Here is a 20,705-nt window from a genome sequence, read left to right on the forward strand (position 1 = left end):
CTTGTACATTTAATAAGCGTGGATTCTGACATCCATCTTAGCCAATCCTACTGCATTTTCAAAAACACTCAGCATTTGCTTGCAGGACCACCTTCAAAACAGGACTGCAATAAAGAGAAATTGTCAAGCCACGTGTGCCCAACCCTACAGGTTTGATCCTACCTTTGAGAAGATTGAGAGGAATGTACCAGAGGCTTCTATACAGGTGTAGCAGATGGGAAAATGAAGAACAGAACAAGGGGAAAGGATGCCCATGATTGGGTTTGGTCTACTGGCGAACATTTTTCATTTTTGGGCATAAGCTTGATTCTAAGTGCTGACAAAACTATGCTGAATGTATATTAAATAGTACTAAATACCAATTCAAATGGAAATGTTATTTTGATAGCCCTATAATCTCTCACTGCTACATCATTTACTTTCAGCAAGGCATAAAAATAAAACGTTAAGATTTTTGGTTGATAGATCAGGGTAATTGACATTTCCAGTTTTTGGTAAGCGCACTCTTTCGTAATCAACACACTTACTGAGTAAGCAGAATCCAGAACCAACGTAAAGGTAAGAAGCAAAAATGGGGTCTTCATTGTACCTGTCAAATAAAGCAGATGTAGGTTTATGGTTAAATCATTCACACAAAGTAAGGTTAGTTTCACATTTTCAGCACAGCTCTCCGGATCCGGCATCGCCGGATGTTACCAGAATGCTTGCCTGCACCATTGACTATAATGGGGTCCAGCGGAAAACCAGCCACTACCCTGCAAATATACTGGTATTTGGCAGGACAAAAACAGCTGCACACTGCAGAAGAAATGTGCCGCAAATGGGAAAGAAGCCTAAGAGAGCGATGGTAGAAACATATATACATAGTGGTAGGCTTGAGTAAGAGATCTGATAAATGATGGAATTCTAGTAAAAATATTCCCATAGTGGACTCTGCTTCTTTGCCCAGACCGCACAACATTATAATGAATTATAATGCTTTGTGTCTCTGTCAGACCTCAACTGTAGTGATTCGTACTGACTTCTATGTCTGACCTGAACTGTACTGATTTGTACTGACATAATGCCGTCGGTACAAATCATTACAGTTGAGTTCGGGCAGACACACGCAGCATAAATAATTATAATGTCGTGTGGTCAAAGGACCTGAGTCCACTTCAGGTTCCACAGGTAGCGTGTTTCACGCAGTGGGCATGCCCTTCTGATACTGGCCTAAGGAACCATCAAGAGGGAGCCCATTGTGCAGGTCAGTAAATGAGCCACAGTACTTGCACAATGACTTCTGATGAACACAGAAATGCGTATAGATCAAGCCTCACCAAATCTGAAAGCAATATAAAATGCTATAAATGAAAACATTTTTTTCCTGACAGGACTGTTCCATATAATATGTTAAATTACAAACCAGCACCTGGATCTGAAAACTTTTGTAATTGCATGTAATTAAAAATTTAGCATAGCCACTGAGTTATTCAATAAATTATATCTGTATAGCGCCGCCTGCTGTTTGATTTTTTTTCTTATTTATTTGACCTGCTCACTGAGATGGCCGCACATGCTCAGTTTCATCCGTCAACTGCCTCCTGAGCTGTGATAGGGAGAGCATGGACACGCCCCCTGAGCTGTGATTGGGAAAGCATGGACACACCCCCTGAGCTGCAGCAGAAAAGACACTCCCCTTGAGCTGTCAGCTTGGTATAAATCTAGCAGAGCAATGAATGGGGAGATCTCTGGATCCATGTGAGGTACAGGGCTGATTCTAGCTTTGTTAGAAAGAGGTTGTCATCTACTATATGATGTCCGATTTATTTTTTTCCATTAGTTATGGGATAATCCCTTTACACTTTTGAATAAATAGCATAATAATTTCGAAATTAAGAGAAAACAAAAGCTATGGCCTGACAGCGCATGTGGATCTTAAGCAGACATGGCGGGTGCACCAGTTATGAATGATAGCATTTATACGTAAAGGCTCACACAGAAATGTGTTAATTGATGAATGTAGTAAACAGCACCATTGTTCTCATACAGAAACCAGCCAACACGTTTGTGCAAGCTCCTTACCTGATGTTCCCAAACGCTTGCCTTTGGCCCTGTGTATGCGCCAACATGCAGAATGGCAGATCGTTTCATGCCAAGCTTTGATCAAAGACCGAGTTTTAGAGGTCTGCCAGGTTCAGAAACATTGCTTTTTGCCCTGTATCTGAATTATTGGGTCATACAGGAAGGCTCATCCAACAAATACAAGCCCCGGATGTTTGTAAACCGATGACTTCAGCCTAAGAATGGAAAAGGAGACGTGTTCTCAACATCCAGTTCATATTATCGATAGATCAAAAATTATATAAAAGTGACTGTGTGTAATCGAACAGTCCACCACACAAGGGTAGGATTCATTTTAACAGGCACACGCAAAATAGGTATCATTTTTATGATTTATGCTATGGAGAAACGCATGCCACAAGGCTCCCTTATTACAATGCACAGCAGTAGTTTACTACAGCATCAGTGGAGGGGCCGAGAGCACATATAATTTAGGCAACATATGAAAGGATTATGTATTATCATTTAAGGCAGGGATGCCCAACCTGCGGCCCTCCAGCTGTTGCAAAACTACGAATCCCATCATGCCCTAATAGCTATAGGTTGCCCAGTCATGTTGGGAGTTCTATTTTTGCAACAGCTAGAGGGCCAAAGGTTGAGCATCCCTGATTTAAGAGGATCATTACAAGGAAAGCCCTGTCAATCGGTTGCTCTCAGCCAGACAGGGCTCTCCTCAGAAACGTCCTTTTAATTTGGATGCAGGCACTGTATATGGTGGGCATCATATACCTATACTAACTAACAGTAAAGCTGTTGACTTCGTTGCCCAACACAACCAGAGATAAGCATTCATTTTTAAAGAGCCCTTTAAGGAATGAAATCTGAGCTCTGATTGGTTGTTGTCAGCTACTGGACAACTTTGATAAACTAGGCCTACTTCTCTCATAACGGTGGAAGTTTATGAGATTTATTTGCACACTACATGCATAGTTACCAACATTGTGGCTAGTAATTTAGGGACATCTAAGTCCCGAGCCCTCAGGCATGCCCCAAGCCAGCCAAGGACTACCTACTTATGGGCAGTGCATAATATGCAGTTTTCTGCCAAATTTGCGGAGACTGTCTGTGAAGATAAAAGTACAGTCCCTACAAAGTCAGGACTGTTGGCAACTATCATATGTGTATGGTGTTTGTGTGTAACCTCGGTCACACAAAGTATTTTCTCAAAGACATTTTATGTTCCTTGGTCCCTTTTTTCCACTAAAGAGGTTTACCTTAAATAGTACACATATAAAAGCAACATGATACAACAAAAATCCTGGGAAAGGGTGAAGGTAAATACTTGCAAAACCAATATTGTGACGAGGCAGGCTATTTGAGCAGTGATCTTATAATGAATGGCACTTCCATAAACTACCGTCCATTCTGATTCAGCTAGCGGAAAGAAACATGAGCTCCAAAAACCTCGACCTTCAAGTTGCCGACAAAGGAAAGGCAGCTAAATAACCGTAGACTGAAGCAGCCACAATAAACAGGCTTAATTGAGAAGAAAATGATGAAAAGCAGATCCTTGAAATGAATGCACGAAGCAATCTTTAGCCTTCCTTGGCTGCTTGTGACTAGAAGTGGTGATAGCATTTATCAATACAATCCCTCCACCCCTCACTACTATATTATATAGCAAATAACAAAATGTCAACACCTGTGGGGCTCAACACAATACACATACTTTTCAAATATTTGTTTGATTCTTTTTCTTTAACGGATCTAGTAATGGATCCATGAGTTTTCAATGGAGTGTCTGTCCTTTATTTATTATACTTACTTATATAGCGCTACTATATTCCGCAGTGCTGTACAGACTTTAGCATCACACTGCCCCAATGGGGCTCACCATCTAAGTTCCCCATCAGTAAATCTTTGGCGTGTGGAAGGAAACCGGAGTACCCGGAGGAAACCCCATGCAAACAAACTCCATGCAGGACCCCAGCGCTGCAAGGTACCAGTGCTAGCCACTGAGCCATCGTGCTGCCCTGGATAAAAGTACACAATTGTGTCCATCTTGTACGATGTAAGTCTATGGCAAAAGGGTACTACAGAATAGGCATCATGTTTTACTATCCAATTTGAAGTACTTTTTTTTTTAAGGATGAAAGGACATTTCATCAGGATCAAAAATAGTGTGTGAACCTAGCTTTATTCTTTTTGGCATGTGCAATTATCAGCTGAAGGTCCCTTTACACATGACAATTTAACAGGCGTTGTTGGGAAGGAAGCGTTCCTTTCCAGCAGGTGCCTGCTTGTCAGTGAAGGAGAGCGCTGTATTTACGTTCAGCGATCTCCTACACAGTATGGGGAGGAGCGATCGCTAAAGCCATCACTCATCTCCATATTGAATCTTTGTTTGCCAGCAGCAGAGTACTGTTTAGACAGCCAGATCTGCCGGCAAAGACGATGTAGGTGACCTCATTAAAGATGTGATTGATTACCCGATGAACGAGAATTTTGCTCGTTCATCGGGTAATTGGCAACACCTTTACACCAGCAGATAATCGTCAACAAGCATTCCTATGAACAGCCTGTGTAAAGGACCTTTTAGGGTACAGGCACACATTCAAGTTTTTTTATGAAAGTTTTTGAAGCCAAACCAGAAATAGATTTAAAAAAAGAGGAGGAGTAGTATCTGGCCTTAATACTTTCTCTCGTTTTATGATCCTCTCCTGATTTTGACTTCAAAACCTGCAACAAAAAAATTTGAATGTGTGGCCATACCCTTAGTTTCCTGAAAGCGAAATCAGCCTCAATACATCCGATATGGAAAGTAATGAGCTTTACTTGGAATCAAAAAATTTGCTTTTCATGTGCCAAAAATCTAAATTTAAATATTCAAAGTGCCTGTAAAAATAAACTTACATGATAAAAACCAATGTCACATCTAATCCCTAACTATTTGTTGTTTTCATTCTTGGACGGGACTACACGATGAACAATCACAATGGCAGGAAACGTGCTGCCTTTTATGTCTGTAATTGTTGGATATGATGGATTATGTATACAACGCTCAGAAAATTATTCTTTGACGTTTAGTTTTTATCCTATTAACATAATTGAGAAGCAAGACAAATCTTGACTCCGGGGGATTTACAATAAATGCAAGCAACATCAAAGCTCAAGAAATAAAAAACACTTTGGTAGGAATGTCATGAAAATATCCAGCGGGTTCCTTAGAATAAATTTAAAGAACAATAGCATGACAGTTGTATACTACTAGTGAGCTTTCTGTATTTTCTCATTATCCACTTTGGCGTTACATTAAACGTCACACAGTATTATATACGGGTTAATAATTTTATTAAAAAGACAAAACACATGGAGAGAAATGTATATCAATAGAGCAGTACAATGTAGAATAACTAAGAGATGGAGCCTATTCAAATAAAATCATTGGGATCTGAATACGTTAAGTAGTGCCACATACATAAACCTTAACCCCTTCAGGACCCTGCCATTTTTCACCTTAATCACCAGGCCATTTTTTTTTTCAAATCTGACATGTGTCACTTTATGTGGTATTAACTTTAAAACGCTTTTACTTATATTGTTTTCTTGTCACATATTGTACTTCATGACAGTGGTAAATTTTTATCAAAATATAAATACCAAATTTACCAAAAATTTTGAAAAATTAGCAATTTTCTAAATTTGTATTTCTCTGCTTTTAAAACAGATAGTGATAGCTCCTAAAATAGTTATTACTTTACATTTCCCATATGTCTACGTCATGTTTGGATCATTTTGTAAATGCAATTTTCTTTTTTTGGGACGTTAGGCTTAGAAGAAGTAAATCCTTAAATTTTTCAGAAAATTTCCAAGGACCAGTTAACATAGAAACATAGAATGTGTCGGCAGATAAGAACCATTTGGCCCATCTAGTCTGCCCAATATACTAAATACTATGGATAGCCCCTGGCCCTATCTTATATGAAGGATAGCCTTATGCCTATCCCATGCATGCTTAAACTCCTCCACTGTATTTGCAGCTACCACTTCTGCAGGAAGGCTATTCCATGCATCCACTACTCTCTCAGTAAAGTAATACTTCCTGATATTACTTTTAAACCTTTGCCCCTCTAATTTAAAACTATGTCCTCTTGTAGCAGTTTTTCTTCTTTTAAATAGTCTCTCCTCTTTTACCTTGTTGATTCCCTTTATGTATTTAAAAGTTTCTATCATATCCCCTCTGTCTCGTCTTTCTTCCAAGTTATACATGTTAAGGTCCTTTAATCTTTTCTCAGGTCTGAAGTCACTTTATGAGGCTTACATAATAGAAACCACCCATAAATGGCCCCATTTTAGAAACTACACCCCTCTATGTATTGAAAACTGATTTTACAAACTTGCTTAACCCTTTTGGTGTTCCACAAGAATTAAAGGAAGAAGTAGATGAAATTTCAAATTTTGGCAGATTTTCCATTTTAATCAATTTTTTCCAGTAACAAATCAAGGGTTAACAGCCAAACAAAACTCAATATTTATTGCCCGATTCTGTAGTTTACAGAAATACACCATATGTGGTCATAAACTGCTGTACGGGCACATGACAGGGCGCAGAAGAAAAGTAGCGCCATATGGTTTTTGGAATGCAGATTTCACTGGGATAATTTTAAGTTGCCATGTCACATTTGAAGACCCCCTGATGCACCCCTAGAGTAGAAACTCCAAAAAAAAGAGGCCCTATTTTGGCAAATACACCCCTCAAGGTATTCAAAACTGATTTTACAAACTTTGGTAACCCTTTAGGTGTTCCACAAGAATTAAGGGAAAATGTAGATGAAATTTCAGAATTTCACTTTTGTGGCAGATTTTCCATTTTAGGGTACTTTCACACTAGCGTTTTTCTTTTCCGGTATTGAGTTCTGTCACAGTTTTATCCTAATGCATTCTGAATAGAGAGCATTCCATTTAGTATGCATCAGGATGCATCATGCTGCAGTTTTCTCTCCGGCCAAAAATCCTGAACACTTTCCGAAATGCCGGATCCGGCATTCATTTCCATTGAAATGCATTAATGCCGGCCCCGGCCCCAAGTGTTCCGGAAAAACGGTTCCGGTTTTGCGGTCTGCGCATGTGCAGACCTTTAAAAATGAGAAAAATAAATAAATACCAGATCTGTTTTTCTGGAAGACAACCGGAAAGACGGATCCGGTATTGCAATGCATTTGTGAGACGGATCCGGCTCACAAATGCATCTATTTGCGTCCGGATTGCCTGCCGGAATCCTCTGCCACAAGTGTGAAAGTACCCTTAATCCATTTTTTTCAGTAACAAAGCAAGGGTTAACAGACAAACAAAACTCAATATTTATGGCCCCGATTCTGTAGTTTACAAAAACACCCCATATGTGGTGGTAAACTGCTGTATGGGCACACGGCAGGGTGCAGAAGGAAAGGAATGCCATATGGGTTTTGGAAGGCAGATTTCACTGGGATAATTTTAAGTTGCCATGTCACATTTTAAGACCCCCTGATGTACCCCTAGAGTAGAAACTCCAAAGAAAAGACCTTATTTTGGACACTACGGGATAAGGTGGTAGTTTTGTTGGTACTATTTTAGGGTACATATGATTTTTGGTTGCTCTATATTACACTTTTTTTTATGAGGCAAGGTAACAAAAAAAATAGCAGTTTTGGCACAGTTTTTATTTTTTATTATTTACAATGTTCATCTGACATGTTAGATCATGTGGTATTTTTATCGAGCAGGTTGTTACGGACACGACAATACCAAATATGACAACTTTTTGGGTTGTTTGTTTCAGTTTTACATAATAAAATGTCTCCATAGTGCCTCCAGAGTATGGGGAGGAGAGATCGCTAATGCCATCGCTCTTCCCCCTACTGACTCATTGTTTGCCGGCAGTAGATGGTGTTTACACAGCAGAATCTGCTGTCGGCAAACAACGATTATTCGGTGGTACATTTACACAGCCAGATAATAGTTAACAAGCGTTCCTATGAATGCTTGTTGGCGATTATCTTTAGGATTCTTGGCCCATGTAAAGCCCTTTAGTTAGGACCTTAATGAGCTTGAATCATTACATATCAGCCAAGGCAGCACAGTGGCTCAGTGGTTAGCACTGTTTCCTTGCAGCGCTGGGGTCCTGGGTTCGAATTCGACCAGGGACAACATCTGCGTGGGTTTCCTCTGGGTTCTCCAGTTTCCTCCTCCACTCCAAAGACATACTGATAGGGACCTTAGATTGTGAGCCCCATTGGGGACACAGTTATGTCGGTAAAGGGCTGCGGAATATGTCAGCGCTATATAAGTTGATAAAATAAGTAATAAAATAAATAAGGCTGGCTGTCATAGTCGTTATCTGTAACATCCGTCTCATTTCTTCAAACTTGTCTAACCATTCCCTAAAAGATGGGCCTGGCATGGTTTTTCTAGGCTTAGGCATAGACAGACCTTAGTCATCTCTTGAATCTCCAACCTCTGAACCCTGCTACACATCCAATACTATGCAAAATTGTGTATTATGTGAACAAACACTAAGAAAAAAAGGGAATAAAGCCCAGAAAAAATTAAAATAAAAGCTGCAACCACCCCCACTGCTACCATTTCGATGCTGGTTCTAACCCTGGATAACCCTACTAAGGTCATCAGACTACATGTCTATAGCATACAGACAAGTGCATGACAACAACCAGAATCCAAAAGAATAAACTACCATAAGAGAACACAGACATACAGAAGTATAGCAGAGTGCAGGGACGCTGTACAAGGGGTCCACACAACATGAGAGTTGCATGAAAACCTAATATGTTAGTGTGCATAAGCCCTTAGAAACTACCGTAAGCATTTTTTCCCCAGTTATTTATATAACACTTCACTAACTCCCATATAATACTCAACAATGGAACATTTAGCACAGAAAACTTGAAATACAATCCCCAGTAAAACATGCTGTTTCATAGCTCTATTATACTTTCCATTTAATTAAGTTTGCCTTTCTCATTTACGGGTCTTCTTTAGGTCTCTGGCAGTGCCTGTTTGCGCATTATATCATATAAACATATATTTTAGCTGGAATGTAATCAAATTGTAATTGCATTAATTGCAGTGCCAGTAGCTCCACAGTGATGTAATCTAGCTCCCAAAAATGAGACGGCTTTAAAGACGCACTCCAGGATTTTTTTTTACTTTGTCTATATAGTGCAGGATAGGCCATATTAAAGAATAAGATAGATGCTCTTGTGTTTTATTTGATGTGCAATATGAGGGTTGTTGGCCCTCTTGATTCCTTGTTATCCTCAGATATGGTTTTCCTAATGAACCCTACATTTCCCGTCATGCCTCGCTTTGCAGAGATAGAGTGGCGGAGTCTCACCACACTGCGCTGCTCTGTGTAAGGGCAGCCATGATGGATCAGTGACACAGAGCAGCTGGTCACTTACACTGCAGGGTCTCCATGTTCTCCTATCTGATACAGCTTGAGTCTCTCTGCCCTGTCATCTCTTACATGCAGGAGGCATGGAGTCCAGTGTGAAGCTACATGTCATAGAACTACATTGGAGAGTCTGCACACACAGATAGTACAGACAGGCAGTGTGTCATGCCCTGTTCGGACGGTCTGCGGAGGTCTGTCAGATTGGCAGCATGTGTCTAATCATTTGTTTTGGAATCGTGCTGGATCCGCCTTCCTTCAGGTGCTCTGGGTGGGGTCAATGTCTTAAATTGCTTTCACTCCCAGAGGGCCGTGCGGGTTATAGAATTCAGTCTGGCCTTGGATTCATGGAAGGAAGGATTTTCTGTTCCAGCTCAGATAAGTTTTGTTTCTGTTTTTGTTATTTGCGGTCTAGGCTGTTTGTGTGTCTTCTGCCCCTTCTCCCCTTTCACTATCTCAGGGATTCTAGGGTATTTGCAGTCCAGGCACGAGGACACATTATTCCTACCTTCAAGGTCTGAATGTGGGCTTAGCAGCGTAGAAAGAGAAGTCAGGGATTTGTTAGGAGGTGACCTTTCCCCAGCATTTCTCCTAGATACTTGTTTATTTGGTTGTCTGTGTATCTGAGATCCAGTCCGCCGTGACACAGTGTTAGTCAGGAGGTTTAAATAACTGCAGATAGCCACTGTACACGGATCGATACAATGCCGGGATTTGCCATTTACAGATACTAGGTTGCTCTGCTGCGTAGCCTAGTATCAGAGGCCATGGCGCGCGCTGCTCTCAGCGCGTGCCATATTCTCCTCAGCATCACAGTGGAGAAGGAGAGAGTCTCCCTTCACACTGTGCCGCTGCCACCAATAAGAAGAGAGAGGGGAGGAGGAGGGGAGGGACTGTGGCCACTGCGCCACCAATGAAGATAACTGACCTTTTAATACAAATAAAGGCGGCGGCGGGTGCCTGTGCAAAATCACATACCCGGCACCTGACCTCTATGACAAGGCGCTGTGATCCGTGGCAATTAACCCCTCAGGTGTTACACCTGAGGGTTTAATTGCTGAGGATCACAGCGCCTTGTTATAGAGGTCAGGTGTCTGTTATGTGATTCTGCTGCCAGCACCCGTGGCCTATATTTAAATTAATGGGTTAGTTATCTTCAAGTGCGCCCCCCCCCCAACCCCAGTATTATAAAATGCAATCATTGGTGGCAGCTTCCGATCAGAGCCCCAGCAGTGTAATCGCGGGGCTCCGATCGGTTACCACGGCAGTGTAAAAAAAAAAAAAAACACACACACACCAAAATATTATGTTTAAATCACCCTCCTTTCCCATATAAAACCTTTAAACAATAAACAAACATCCAAACTATTAAAATATTAATAAATATCTCCTTCACGGTGAATGCCATAACAGGAAAAATAAAAAAAATAAAAACGCGCGATTTGCCATTTTTTTTTGTCACTGTGTCCCCTCAAAAATAGGATAGGACTGTTCTATTATGGGACAGACATTCCATAAAATGCGGAATGCATGTGGCTTTTTTGGTATTTAATTTTTTTCGAATGGTATCGAATGGTATCGAGTATCGCAATACTTTTTTATGGTATCGAAATCGAATAAAATTTTTGGTATTGTGACAACCCTACGTACACAGTCAGTTAAAACAGAAACTTCAAACAGCGCCCCTTCGAACCATATGACTGGGAAGGGTAGCAGGCAGGGGCGGACACATTTGGTAGTTGGGTCCAAATTGATGGAAGGCAGGGCCAACACAAGTAGGCAGGACCAGCAATACCAGATTGTGGCACATTATACCACCACAACAGAGCCAAATACCACAGTTCATCACAAAATACTACCGCCAACAGCACAAAATACATCCTCAAAAACGTCCACTGGCTGGCTGTGAGGAAATTTTCTAAGTAAGCTCTATGGCCAATCCGTCCCTGGTAGCAGGAGTTGGACCACTGATCTGTGAAGTCCTTTAATATCATGATAGCAGACAAATCATTTAATGGGAAAAAGTCAAGACTGTAGAATACAGTATGCAAATCCTGACTTGTTAATCCATTCAGATGCAGCTTGTCTCCTAGACAGTGACTAGAGCAGTGGTCACACATAAACGCCACAGCTCTATTTATACAGGAAACTTAGGGCCCCCTGTTCCCATGATCGGTGGAGGTCCCAGAAGTTGAACCAGTGTGACCAAAATATTTATTACCTATTTTATGGAGAGGTGGTAAATTTTGTTTATAGGAAACCCATAGATAATGATTGATTTGCAAAAAATTCAATAAATAAATAAATTGGCTATGCCTTGCTAGAAAATGTTCAAAAGGAATTGTGGTTTTTGAATTGTCATAAAAGATGCCATATTTAGTACAGACGTGTCACTTTTTTATGCACAAAAGTTTAAGTTCACACAAGATGTGCCAAATCTATCCCAAAGTCTATGTTTGCCTGGTCTAAGACATTATTGGTAAATGTGCATCACTGCATCTGGTCAACGTAACTTATTAGCAACTGTATTGTAAAAATCTATCCCAATTATGTGCTCATAAGTCTGTGTCTCACGTCTCCCACACATGGCACCCAGTAAAGTATTGTATGGCTTAACACCTAAAAGTCATGAAGAATTGCATTGTGTGCATGCCTTTTATCAGCTATAGCTAACACATGCACATTATAAGGGTAAAATCACAAATGGTACACAATAGAATGTTTGTGTTTGTTTATGTTTTTGCATTTTTATGACATAAACAAAAGACAATGTACCACGCAAAGAGCAGTGAGGTGGGGGGGGGGGGGCAAACATTCTGTTCACATTAGTGACTTAATAGAAAACATAAATGTCCACGGAGTAATTCATTTAGCAGCCCTTCCCTTTAACTCATTACCATAGAGCACGAAACGTATTTTCTCATGGAACAATCATTGTTTTGTTCTTAAAACGACTTCCAAATGTAGTCACAAAATAAAGGATATTTGAGTTTCTGAAACATTAATTTACTTCTCTCTCCTACAAATGAGAATTTATCTTTTATACCTTCAGGAATAAAGCCTCTTGCTTCCAGCTATATTATGGCTCTGCTTTAGTGCATGTAGTCTTTACAGTTCATCTTTATACCTCATAAGGTCATACAAAGGTTTTGTCTCCCCCTCCCTTCCCAGAAGCAATGCATCTGATGAAGCCTATATGACCTGCCATACTGCTCTATGCATATGCATCTGCCAAGGTCCAGAAGTTATGTTCTGGGAGATTTTACCAATATGATCTAATTGAAAAATACTACATATTACAACTGCAATCCCTGCTGCTGTACTTCATATGGAAACGGCCTCAGATATTTTCTGTGTGTAGACAAGAACATCGTAAACATAAAAAAATGTTGGCTGCCGACCAATTGTGTAGACAGACCAGATGGAAGAGACGAGAGTTTCTTAAACCTTCTGACTCTGAACAGAATTTAATTGTATAATCAAATACAGTATAATGGTTCTGAAATGTTTACAAAAGTCAAATTTTCTCAATTTCTACATACATTTTACACAAACTGTTTTTGAGCCTCCATCTTACTCATAATAAATAACCCAACAAAAACAGAAATGTTATTCTCTCATTAATTTAAACTAATTATTAAAGCATGTTTACTTAAAAAAAGAGACTCCCATGGATCGTTTAAAAAATAAATAAATTCAGGTGAGCCCAAACGAGCTCCGTGCACCTCTCCTGCTTCCTATCCTGACGGGACAGGAAAAACACTGGTGATGTGAGGAGGGGGTGGGGGTTTTAACCTCTCTGTGTTTTTCCTGTCCAATCAGGAGGGAGTCAATCTCAGGATGTGGTGTCATGGAGACGACTGGGGAAAGTCAACCACTCCGAAAGGCTAAGGCGACGCCAATCACTGGGAGTATAAAGGTCCTTTTACACTAGACAATTTAGCAGGCAATTATCGGGAATAAACCAAATGCTCCTGATAACTGCCTGTTTGTCAGCGGGGATGCGAACTAGATTTCCACTGAGGAAGGGGTCATTCAGAGAACCCCGAAACGCGTATGGTCTAATACCCTGTACCGGCATGCTGGAAAAATAGATCCCCTGGACTTCCAAGAATTCATCAGCTGTGACTAAGAGCGACGAACACCGGAGGAATCCTAATAAAGCCACAGACATTGCTTCGGTGAGCAGGATATCCAGGTGACACCGCGCTCACAGCAAATCTCCACAGATCCGGACGTAGGATAAAGACATACTGGCCAAGTAAAACTTAGCAACAGAGTTGCTCAAATCGGTGGGACGCCACCGCTGTGCAAATTCAGCATTACCGAAACCAAAGAAGCGCTTATAAGACTTTGCTACCAATTACGGTTTTTCTGCGTTTTCCTTGTCTTCGGAACCCAATGACTTCAGTATCTACAAGCCACATATGTCCAATGCTGCTATATATTAATTGATGCATATGTCTATTGCTGCTGCGTATTAATTTTAATATAAATTCCGCTGCTATTCAATTAACATATTGACTTTTAGTGCACATGCCTATATTGCTGCTATTACGGTTTAAAGTGTTTTATAATATTTTATAGTTTTTTATTGGTGATTTTTATTGGTGAATTTTGTTGCTATATTCTATTGTCATTGTGGGAATAAATATCCTTATCAATTTACTCCATACTTGAGTGCCTGGTTTATCCTATATTATTTTAGATTTACATGCAGCAATCATCTCCTTTGTATGGGGACGCGCCATTGCTACTGTGATTGCTCTGCCCAATACAAATTCATTGTTTCTGGGCAGTAGATCGCTGTTTACACAGGATGATCTGCTACCTAGAAACAATGATTTTGGGTGCCAGCTGAAGACTGGATCACCCAATGAATGAGCACTGGGTGATCAGCAGCGCCTTTACACAGGGCAGTTATCAGGAAATTGTGTTCCAAGGCATGCTCATACCCGAGAATTCCGCCGATCGTTGGACGATGTTTAAGGACATTAAAGGTGAACTGGGAGTAATGAGGATTGGTATTTCTACAATTCTATATGGTAAGAACCGATTCTGGGTGATCTATGTTTCTTTGTACAAACAGGACCCGTCCCTTACTTAATGTCGGTTTAACAGAAATGGATGATTTTCACTGACCGCAAGAGAACATTTGGAGCCTTTACATGTCAACGCCTATTGAAAGTCATGCAAGTGTTGAAAGAGCTTTTATTCTCAAACAAACGGAATTTCCTGTTATTTTATCTCTCTTATCTCATTGGTGTCTACAAAAAACAAAGGCTTATGTTAATTACGCAGCACATGTCCATCTTGTCCATCCATACTCCAAAAACAGTCCACATGAACAATAAGACAAACTAATTGTTCTGGATGTCTATAGGTGGATTTAGTTGAACCAATAATCAACCGTTCCAGATAATCTGGCCATCTAAATATGCTGCCGATCACCTGATGAACGACCAAAATGCTTGTTCATTGGGGGATCCTGTCGTTTGTCCAGGCACCACCAATCATCGTTTCTGGGCAGCAGATGGTGGGGTCTAAACAGTGATCTGCTGCCCAGAAACAATTATTCAGTATGGGACGAGGGATCACTTTAGCGATCCCTCATCATACTGTGAGGGCAACACCCGCACATGCGGCAATCTCCTTCACTGAGCGAGCAGCCGACTGTTGGGAAGGAACGCTTCCTTCCCGACAATTGGCTGCTCCATCGGACGGTCTAAACCTGCCTTAAGGCCTTGTCTCATACATACCCGTCTGCTCTTTCGCTGCGAGTCGAGGCGTACTTTGAAAGTTGGGTTGGTCAACCTTCAGGAAACAGGGATGCCAAACCAACGCTTCCGTTACTGATAATACAACCGCCTGCATCCGTTATGAACAGATCCGGTTGTATTATCTTTAACATAGCCAAGACGGATCCGTCATGGACTCCACTGAAAGTCAATGCAGGATTGATCAGTTTTCTATTGTGGCAGAGAAAACGGATCTGTCCCCGTTGACTTGCATTGGGGGTCATGCCGGATCAGTCTTGCTCCGCATCCCAGGACAGAAAGTAAACAACAATATGTTGCGGTTTGCCCTCCGGTATGGGAACACACAACTAAACGGAACGGAATGCATTTTGGAGCACTCCGTTCTGTTCAGTTCAGTTTTGTCCCCATTGACAATTAATGGGGACAAAACTGAAGCGTTTTTTTCCGGTATTGAGCCCCTATGACGGATCTCAATACCGGAAAACTAAAACGCTAGTGTGAAAGTAGCCTTAGACTGTTTGAAATTGCTAGTTTGCGACCTCACCTTTGCCTGCTTTGTCTCTGACATTATCTCCTGGTTTCACTCTGCTGTGTATTTGACTTCACTTTTAATTATGATCCGGTCCTAGTTTTGACCTCTTTCTGTCTGACTACTCTTTTATACCATTAGGTTTAGGCCCATGGCTTAGTTAAGTCAGGGACCGTTGTCATGTTGTGGGCCATCATTTAGGGCAGATTGTGCAAGTAGGTAGGTATAATACTGACATAATCCTGCCAGTGTTATCCAATACATTCCAGAACTGTAAGGCTTACATTGCATCATAAGTCAATATAATGCTATGCAACCAGTCAGTGCTGAGAGGTCAGGACGGGAGCTACCCCATACTCGATGTGAGTCCGATGCGTGGAACTCGCTGGTCTGAAAGGGGCCTAAGGGCTTAAAGGGGTTGTCCGCCTTTTTTATATCGATGATCAATCTTCAGGGTAGGTCAACAATATCACAACAGCGAGGGGCCGACTCCCAGTACCCCCGCTAATTAGCTGTCTGTAGAGACAGCAGCACTTGTAGGAGCGCTGCCTTCTCTTCACTGTTTACATTGCAGCAGTGAGCAGGTGTAATTACAACTCTGCCATCCTATTAACTTCAATGGGGTGGCCCCTTCCCAATCAAGTGACCGCATCTGGATGGAAAGATCATTTGTGTGAAATAAGCCTAAAGGAATGTTTACTCAGGGCTGATTGTATTTTTGTTAAAAATAGAATCACAGCTAATTATGGTGCCTAGTATTAGGGATGAGCGAATCGACTTCGGATGCTTCATGGATACTATGGATAGCCCCTGGCCCTATCTTATATGAAGGATAGCCTTATGCCTATCCCATGCATCACTCTGAAGCGCCCCGGGAGCCGCACGGACGGTAAGTATACTGCTCCCCCGCTCCCCACTACACTTTACCATGGCTTCCAGGACTTTAGCGTCCCGGCAGCCATGGTAACCATTCAGAAAAAGCTAAACGTCGGATCCGGTAATGCGCCGAAACGACGTTTAGCTTAAGGCCGGATCCGGATTAATGCCTTTCAATAGGCATTAATTCCGGATCCGGCCTTGCGGCAAGTCTTCAGGATTTTTGGCCGGAGCAAAAAGAACAGCATGCTGCGGTATTTTCTCCGGCCAAAAAACGTTCCGGTCCTGAACTGAAGACATCCTGAACGGATTTCTCTCCATTCAGAGTGCATTGGGATAAAACTGATCAGGATTCTTCCGGCATAGAGTTCCGCAAGTGTGAAAGAGCCCTAAAGCACTTTATAGCACACAGGCTTCTCCAAATCTGATCAGGTGCAAGCAGTTATTTTTTGTAGAAGTAGACAAAAATGACCTTCTGCATCTGAATGCAAATTTTCAATAATGTTCTATTTCAGTGTATTACATGGCCAGGTTTTGGGAGATTATTGTGTCACTCAAAATCACTACAAAAGCCAGTAAACTAGTACATGTACTGTAAATCCCCCCGTTAGTCCTCATGCACACGACTGTTGTTCGGGTCCGCATCCGAGCCACAGTTTTTGCGGCTTGGATCAGGACCCATTCACTTCAATGGGGCCGCAAAAGATGCGGACAGCACTCCGTGTGCTGTCCGCATCCGTTGCTTCGTTCTGTGGCCCTGCAAAAAAAATATAACCTGTCCTATTCTTGTCCGTTTTGCGGACAAAAATAGGCATTTCTACAATGGGCCGCCCGTTCCGCAAATTGCGGCTTCTGTTTTTTGCGCATCCGCGGTTTGCAGACCGCAAAAAAACTGGAGGACACCTGTCTTAAAAATACCATTTCCTTCAATTGCACATTTGATATATTTGCTGCAGCTCGGAGGACTGGTCACTGATTAGAACAAGGACTTGAAAAGTGTGAGAATTTGTAAATGAACATGCTTTGTACCTGCACACGACTATAGGTTGTCTGACAGAATTTCTGCACAGATTTTCATGCGGATTTGGCCACAAAAGTTTACGTTCAGTTTTTTGCGGTCCGTATACGAAACCATTCATTTCAATGGGTCTGCAAAAAAACAAAAAACTTAATGTACTGTACAGTAATACACTAGTATGTATTACTGTACAGCAGCGGCTGCATGAAGCGCACGGCATCATAGCAACCAATGACGCCGTGCGCTCATGCTGTCAGCAAGAATCCCGGCCGGGTTTCCACGGTCCGCTCTCGGCCGCGGAACACGGCCATGTGCATGAGGCCTAACACTGCGTTTTTTCTGCACAAAACACATGCAGGCAGCCTTAGGGCTTGTTCACACCACTGTGCCGTGTTTTGCGGTCCGCAAATTGCGGATCCGCAAAACAAAGATGCCACCCGTGTGCCTTCTGCAATTTTCGGAACGGAACGGACGGCCCTTTATAGAAATGCCCATTCTTGTCCGCAAAACGGACAAAAATAGGACATGACGTATAATTTTTGCAGGGCCACGGAACGGAGAACTTTTGCGGCCCCAATTGAAGTGAATAGGTCCACACCCAAGCCGGAAAATATCCGTCTTGGATGCGGAACCAAACCACGGTCGTGTGAATGAGCCCTTAGGGGGAATCCACACAGAGCTGATTTTTTTGCAGGCAGTTCTGCAATTGTCCCATTTGTGTGAATATGGCTTGCAGAAGGCAATGCACATGCTGCAGAAACAACCCCAATCAGATTTTTTAAGTTTTTTTCAGTTGCAGAAATTCCTGCAACCAAATCTGCCACGTGTGAATGTACCCATAAAGTGATACTCCACCTGTTGATAATGGAAAAGTGCTTTATCAGGAATTCCCTAGTAGGATGTTTTTATCTACATCGCTTCCTATGCAAACAGAAATAATAATAGAGCAGGGACGCTTCTCTGCTCAACCCATTCAGAGAATGCAGACTGCTGGACAAGGAGCAGTGCGCTCACCACAAACAGAACCCCCAAATATGAAATTATGAGACCTACGCTCAAAAATCCCACTCACATGGTCATTATTAAAGAGTCAAATTGGACAGATACGTAATTCATCTCCCCAGCCTATGAGGCCATACAGCACTACCGTGAGACTATAAAAGACATTGTGGCATGCTCTGCTATACACACTCACTGAGGCACTATATGGTGGCACATCGTAATAAATTATAACGTTTCTAGTGTATAAATTCTCCTATATTATCTTTAGGGCTCATGCACACGACCATATGTATTTTTCGGTCTGCAAAATATATGGATGACGTCTGTGAGAATAGGATATGTACTATCTTTTTTGCAGGGCTTTGGAACGGACACGCGGATGCGGCCAGGACACGGTGTGCTGTCCGCATTTTTGGTGGACCCATTGAAATGAATGGGTCCGCATCCGATCCGCAAAAAAATTTTAAAAAAGGAGCGGAAGCAAAATACATTTGTGTGCATGAGCCTTTAGAGTGGTGATTCACCGTATTGACATCACTGAGAGGCAGAAGTTCAAAGTCCATTATTTTAGATGCATCCTCACAGAATTATACGATCAAAGACCTGCTTTTCACCACAGTCTTTGATAGCCCCCTGCGCTGCCGGAGGAGGCACCTAATTAATTTGCGCTGTGCACCTCATCATCAATTAGGTGCATCTTCTGGTGTGAATTTCTACTCCACTCCCTGAATGAAGTTTTCATAAACTGTCGCACAGGGGTTTAAAAAGTCACAAAACAGGGTCTTGCAACTTTTTTTTTTAGCGATGTTCCCCATCTGAGTAACTTTCCTGACATTGGTATTCACTAAGCAAGCGTCTTACCTTGGGCCTGCCCGGGGGGTGAGTTCTGAAAAGCAGCTGTTCGGTTTCCACTGGTTTCAAACTTCCCAGGCTCCTGTTGCTGCCTAAATCCAAGCGTCCATCAGTAATGAGAGGTTTGGTTATGTTCCACGCCAGAGATCTGTGGAGTTTCTTCTTGCCCAGTAAAGAGCCAGCTCTACAGAGGCAGCCAGCTCTCTCAGGGCTTTGCTGGAGAGTGAATTCCACTTTGCAGAAAAAAGGTGTTTTTTTTCCCCCCCAGCTTAGTTTTGCCTTTCCCAGCAGCTCAGAAGGTTCCTTTCTGGGTGGGACCCTCTGCAGTAGTTTTATTGTAGCCCGGGGTGAAAAAAACAAAATCAGAGTGAAACATTAGACAGATGGGACTGGAGGCAGCTCTGTACTGTGCAGAGCACACAGGAGAATGAGGAAGTATCTCTGTGACTACACTTCCCTCATCCCAGTGCTATCAAAAACAAAAGAAACACAAATTAGGACCAACTGCTGCCGGAATGTGATCACTAGCACCATCACGTAGGGGACAACACTTCACCGCTGTATAGAACAACATATAATAACATATTTGCTGAATTTTTCAACTATATTATATACAGATTTATAAACTATACATATCTCAAACTTTTTTTTTTTTTACTTGAGCCAATCCATGGTCAGTACCAACCAAACACCACCATGCAGGGCGCATATAAACCAATAGCAACGCAACACACCACAGTGCTGCAAACAAACACCTTCCCTAAAAGCTAAAAACCTTCAACAGTGCCACAACACAGTAATAATACCTTTGTGCCTCCCAGTAGTAGTGCCCCCCACAGAGTAAGGCCTCATTCACACATGTTCTGTCCGCATTCTCCACGGACAGCACACATACCCAATTCATGTTAATGTGTGTATATACACATCAGTGTATTAGCGCGGTCCATGGTTTTAGCATGGAAGCATGCCCTATTTTGTCTGTGTTTAGGGATCCCTCACTCCCATTATAGTCTATGCCATCCATGTTCCATTTGTGTTTCACGGTCCATTATGAAGAGATGTTTTGAAAATGAAAGGGGTTATCCAACCCCTATAATGTCTGCCCCTAATGCCCGGGCCCTCATATAGGTTATACTTACCCCGCTCCTGGCAACTGCGTCACTCCTAATGCACACACGG

At 41.9% G+C, this 20,705-nt stretch overlaps 1 protein-coding gene across 4 annotated transcripts in view; it reads right to left on the reverse strand.

Annotated features, from left to right (window-relative positions):
- Positions 1-19,937, reverse strand: part of PAPLN (papilin, proteoglycan like sulfated glycoprotein) — a 95,331-nt gene extending 75,394 nt beyond the window's left edge. For 2 of the 4 annotated variants that reach the window (XM_044271966.1, XM_044271963.1), the window contains exons 1-3: positions 19,536-19,937; positions 2,065-2,279; positions 528-589 (exon numbers count right to left, since the gene is read on the reverse strand). In XM_044271966.1, coding sequence (XP_044127901.1) covers positions 528-584 — 57 coding nt within the window. In that variant the 5' untranslated portion in view covers positions 585-589; positions 2,065-2,279; positions 19,536-19,937. Of the gene's footprint in view, positions 1-527; positions 590-2,064; positions 2,280-14,632; positions 14,758-19,535 lie in introns of all 4 variants that reach the window. The other 2 variants (XM_044271964.1, XM_044271965.1) reach the window with 2 other exon arrangements.
- Between the last annotated feature and the right edge of the window lie 768 nt (positions 19,938-20,705).

The sequence above is a fragment of the Bufo gargarizans genome, chromosome 11 (genome assembly GCF_014858855.1).
Source record: "Bufo gargarizans isolate SCDJY-AF-19 chromosome 11, ASM1485885v1, whole genome shotgun sequence".
NCBI lineage: Eukaryota > Metazoa > Chordata > Amphibia > Anura > Bufonidae > Bufo > Bufo gargarizans.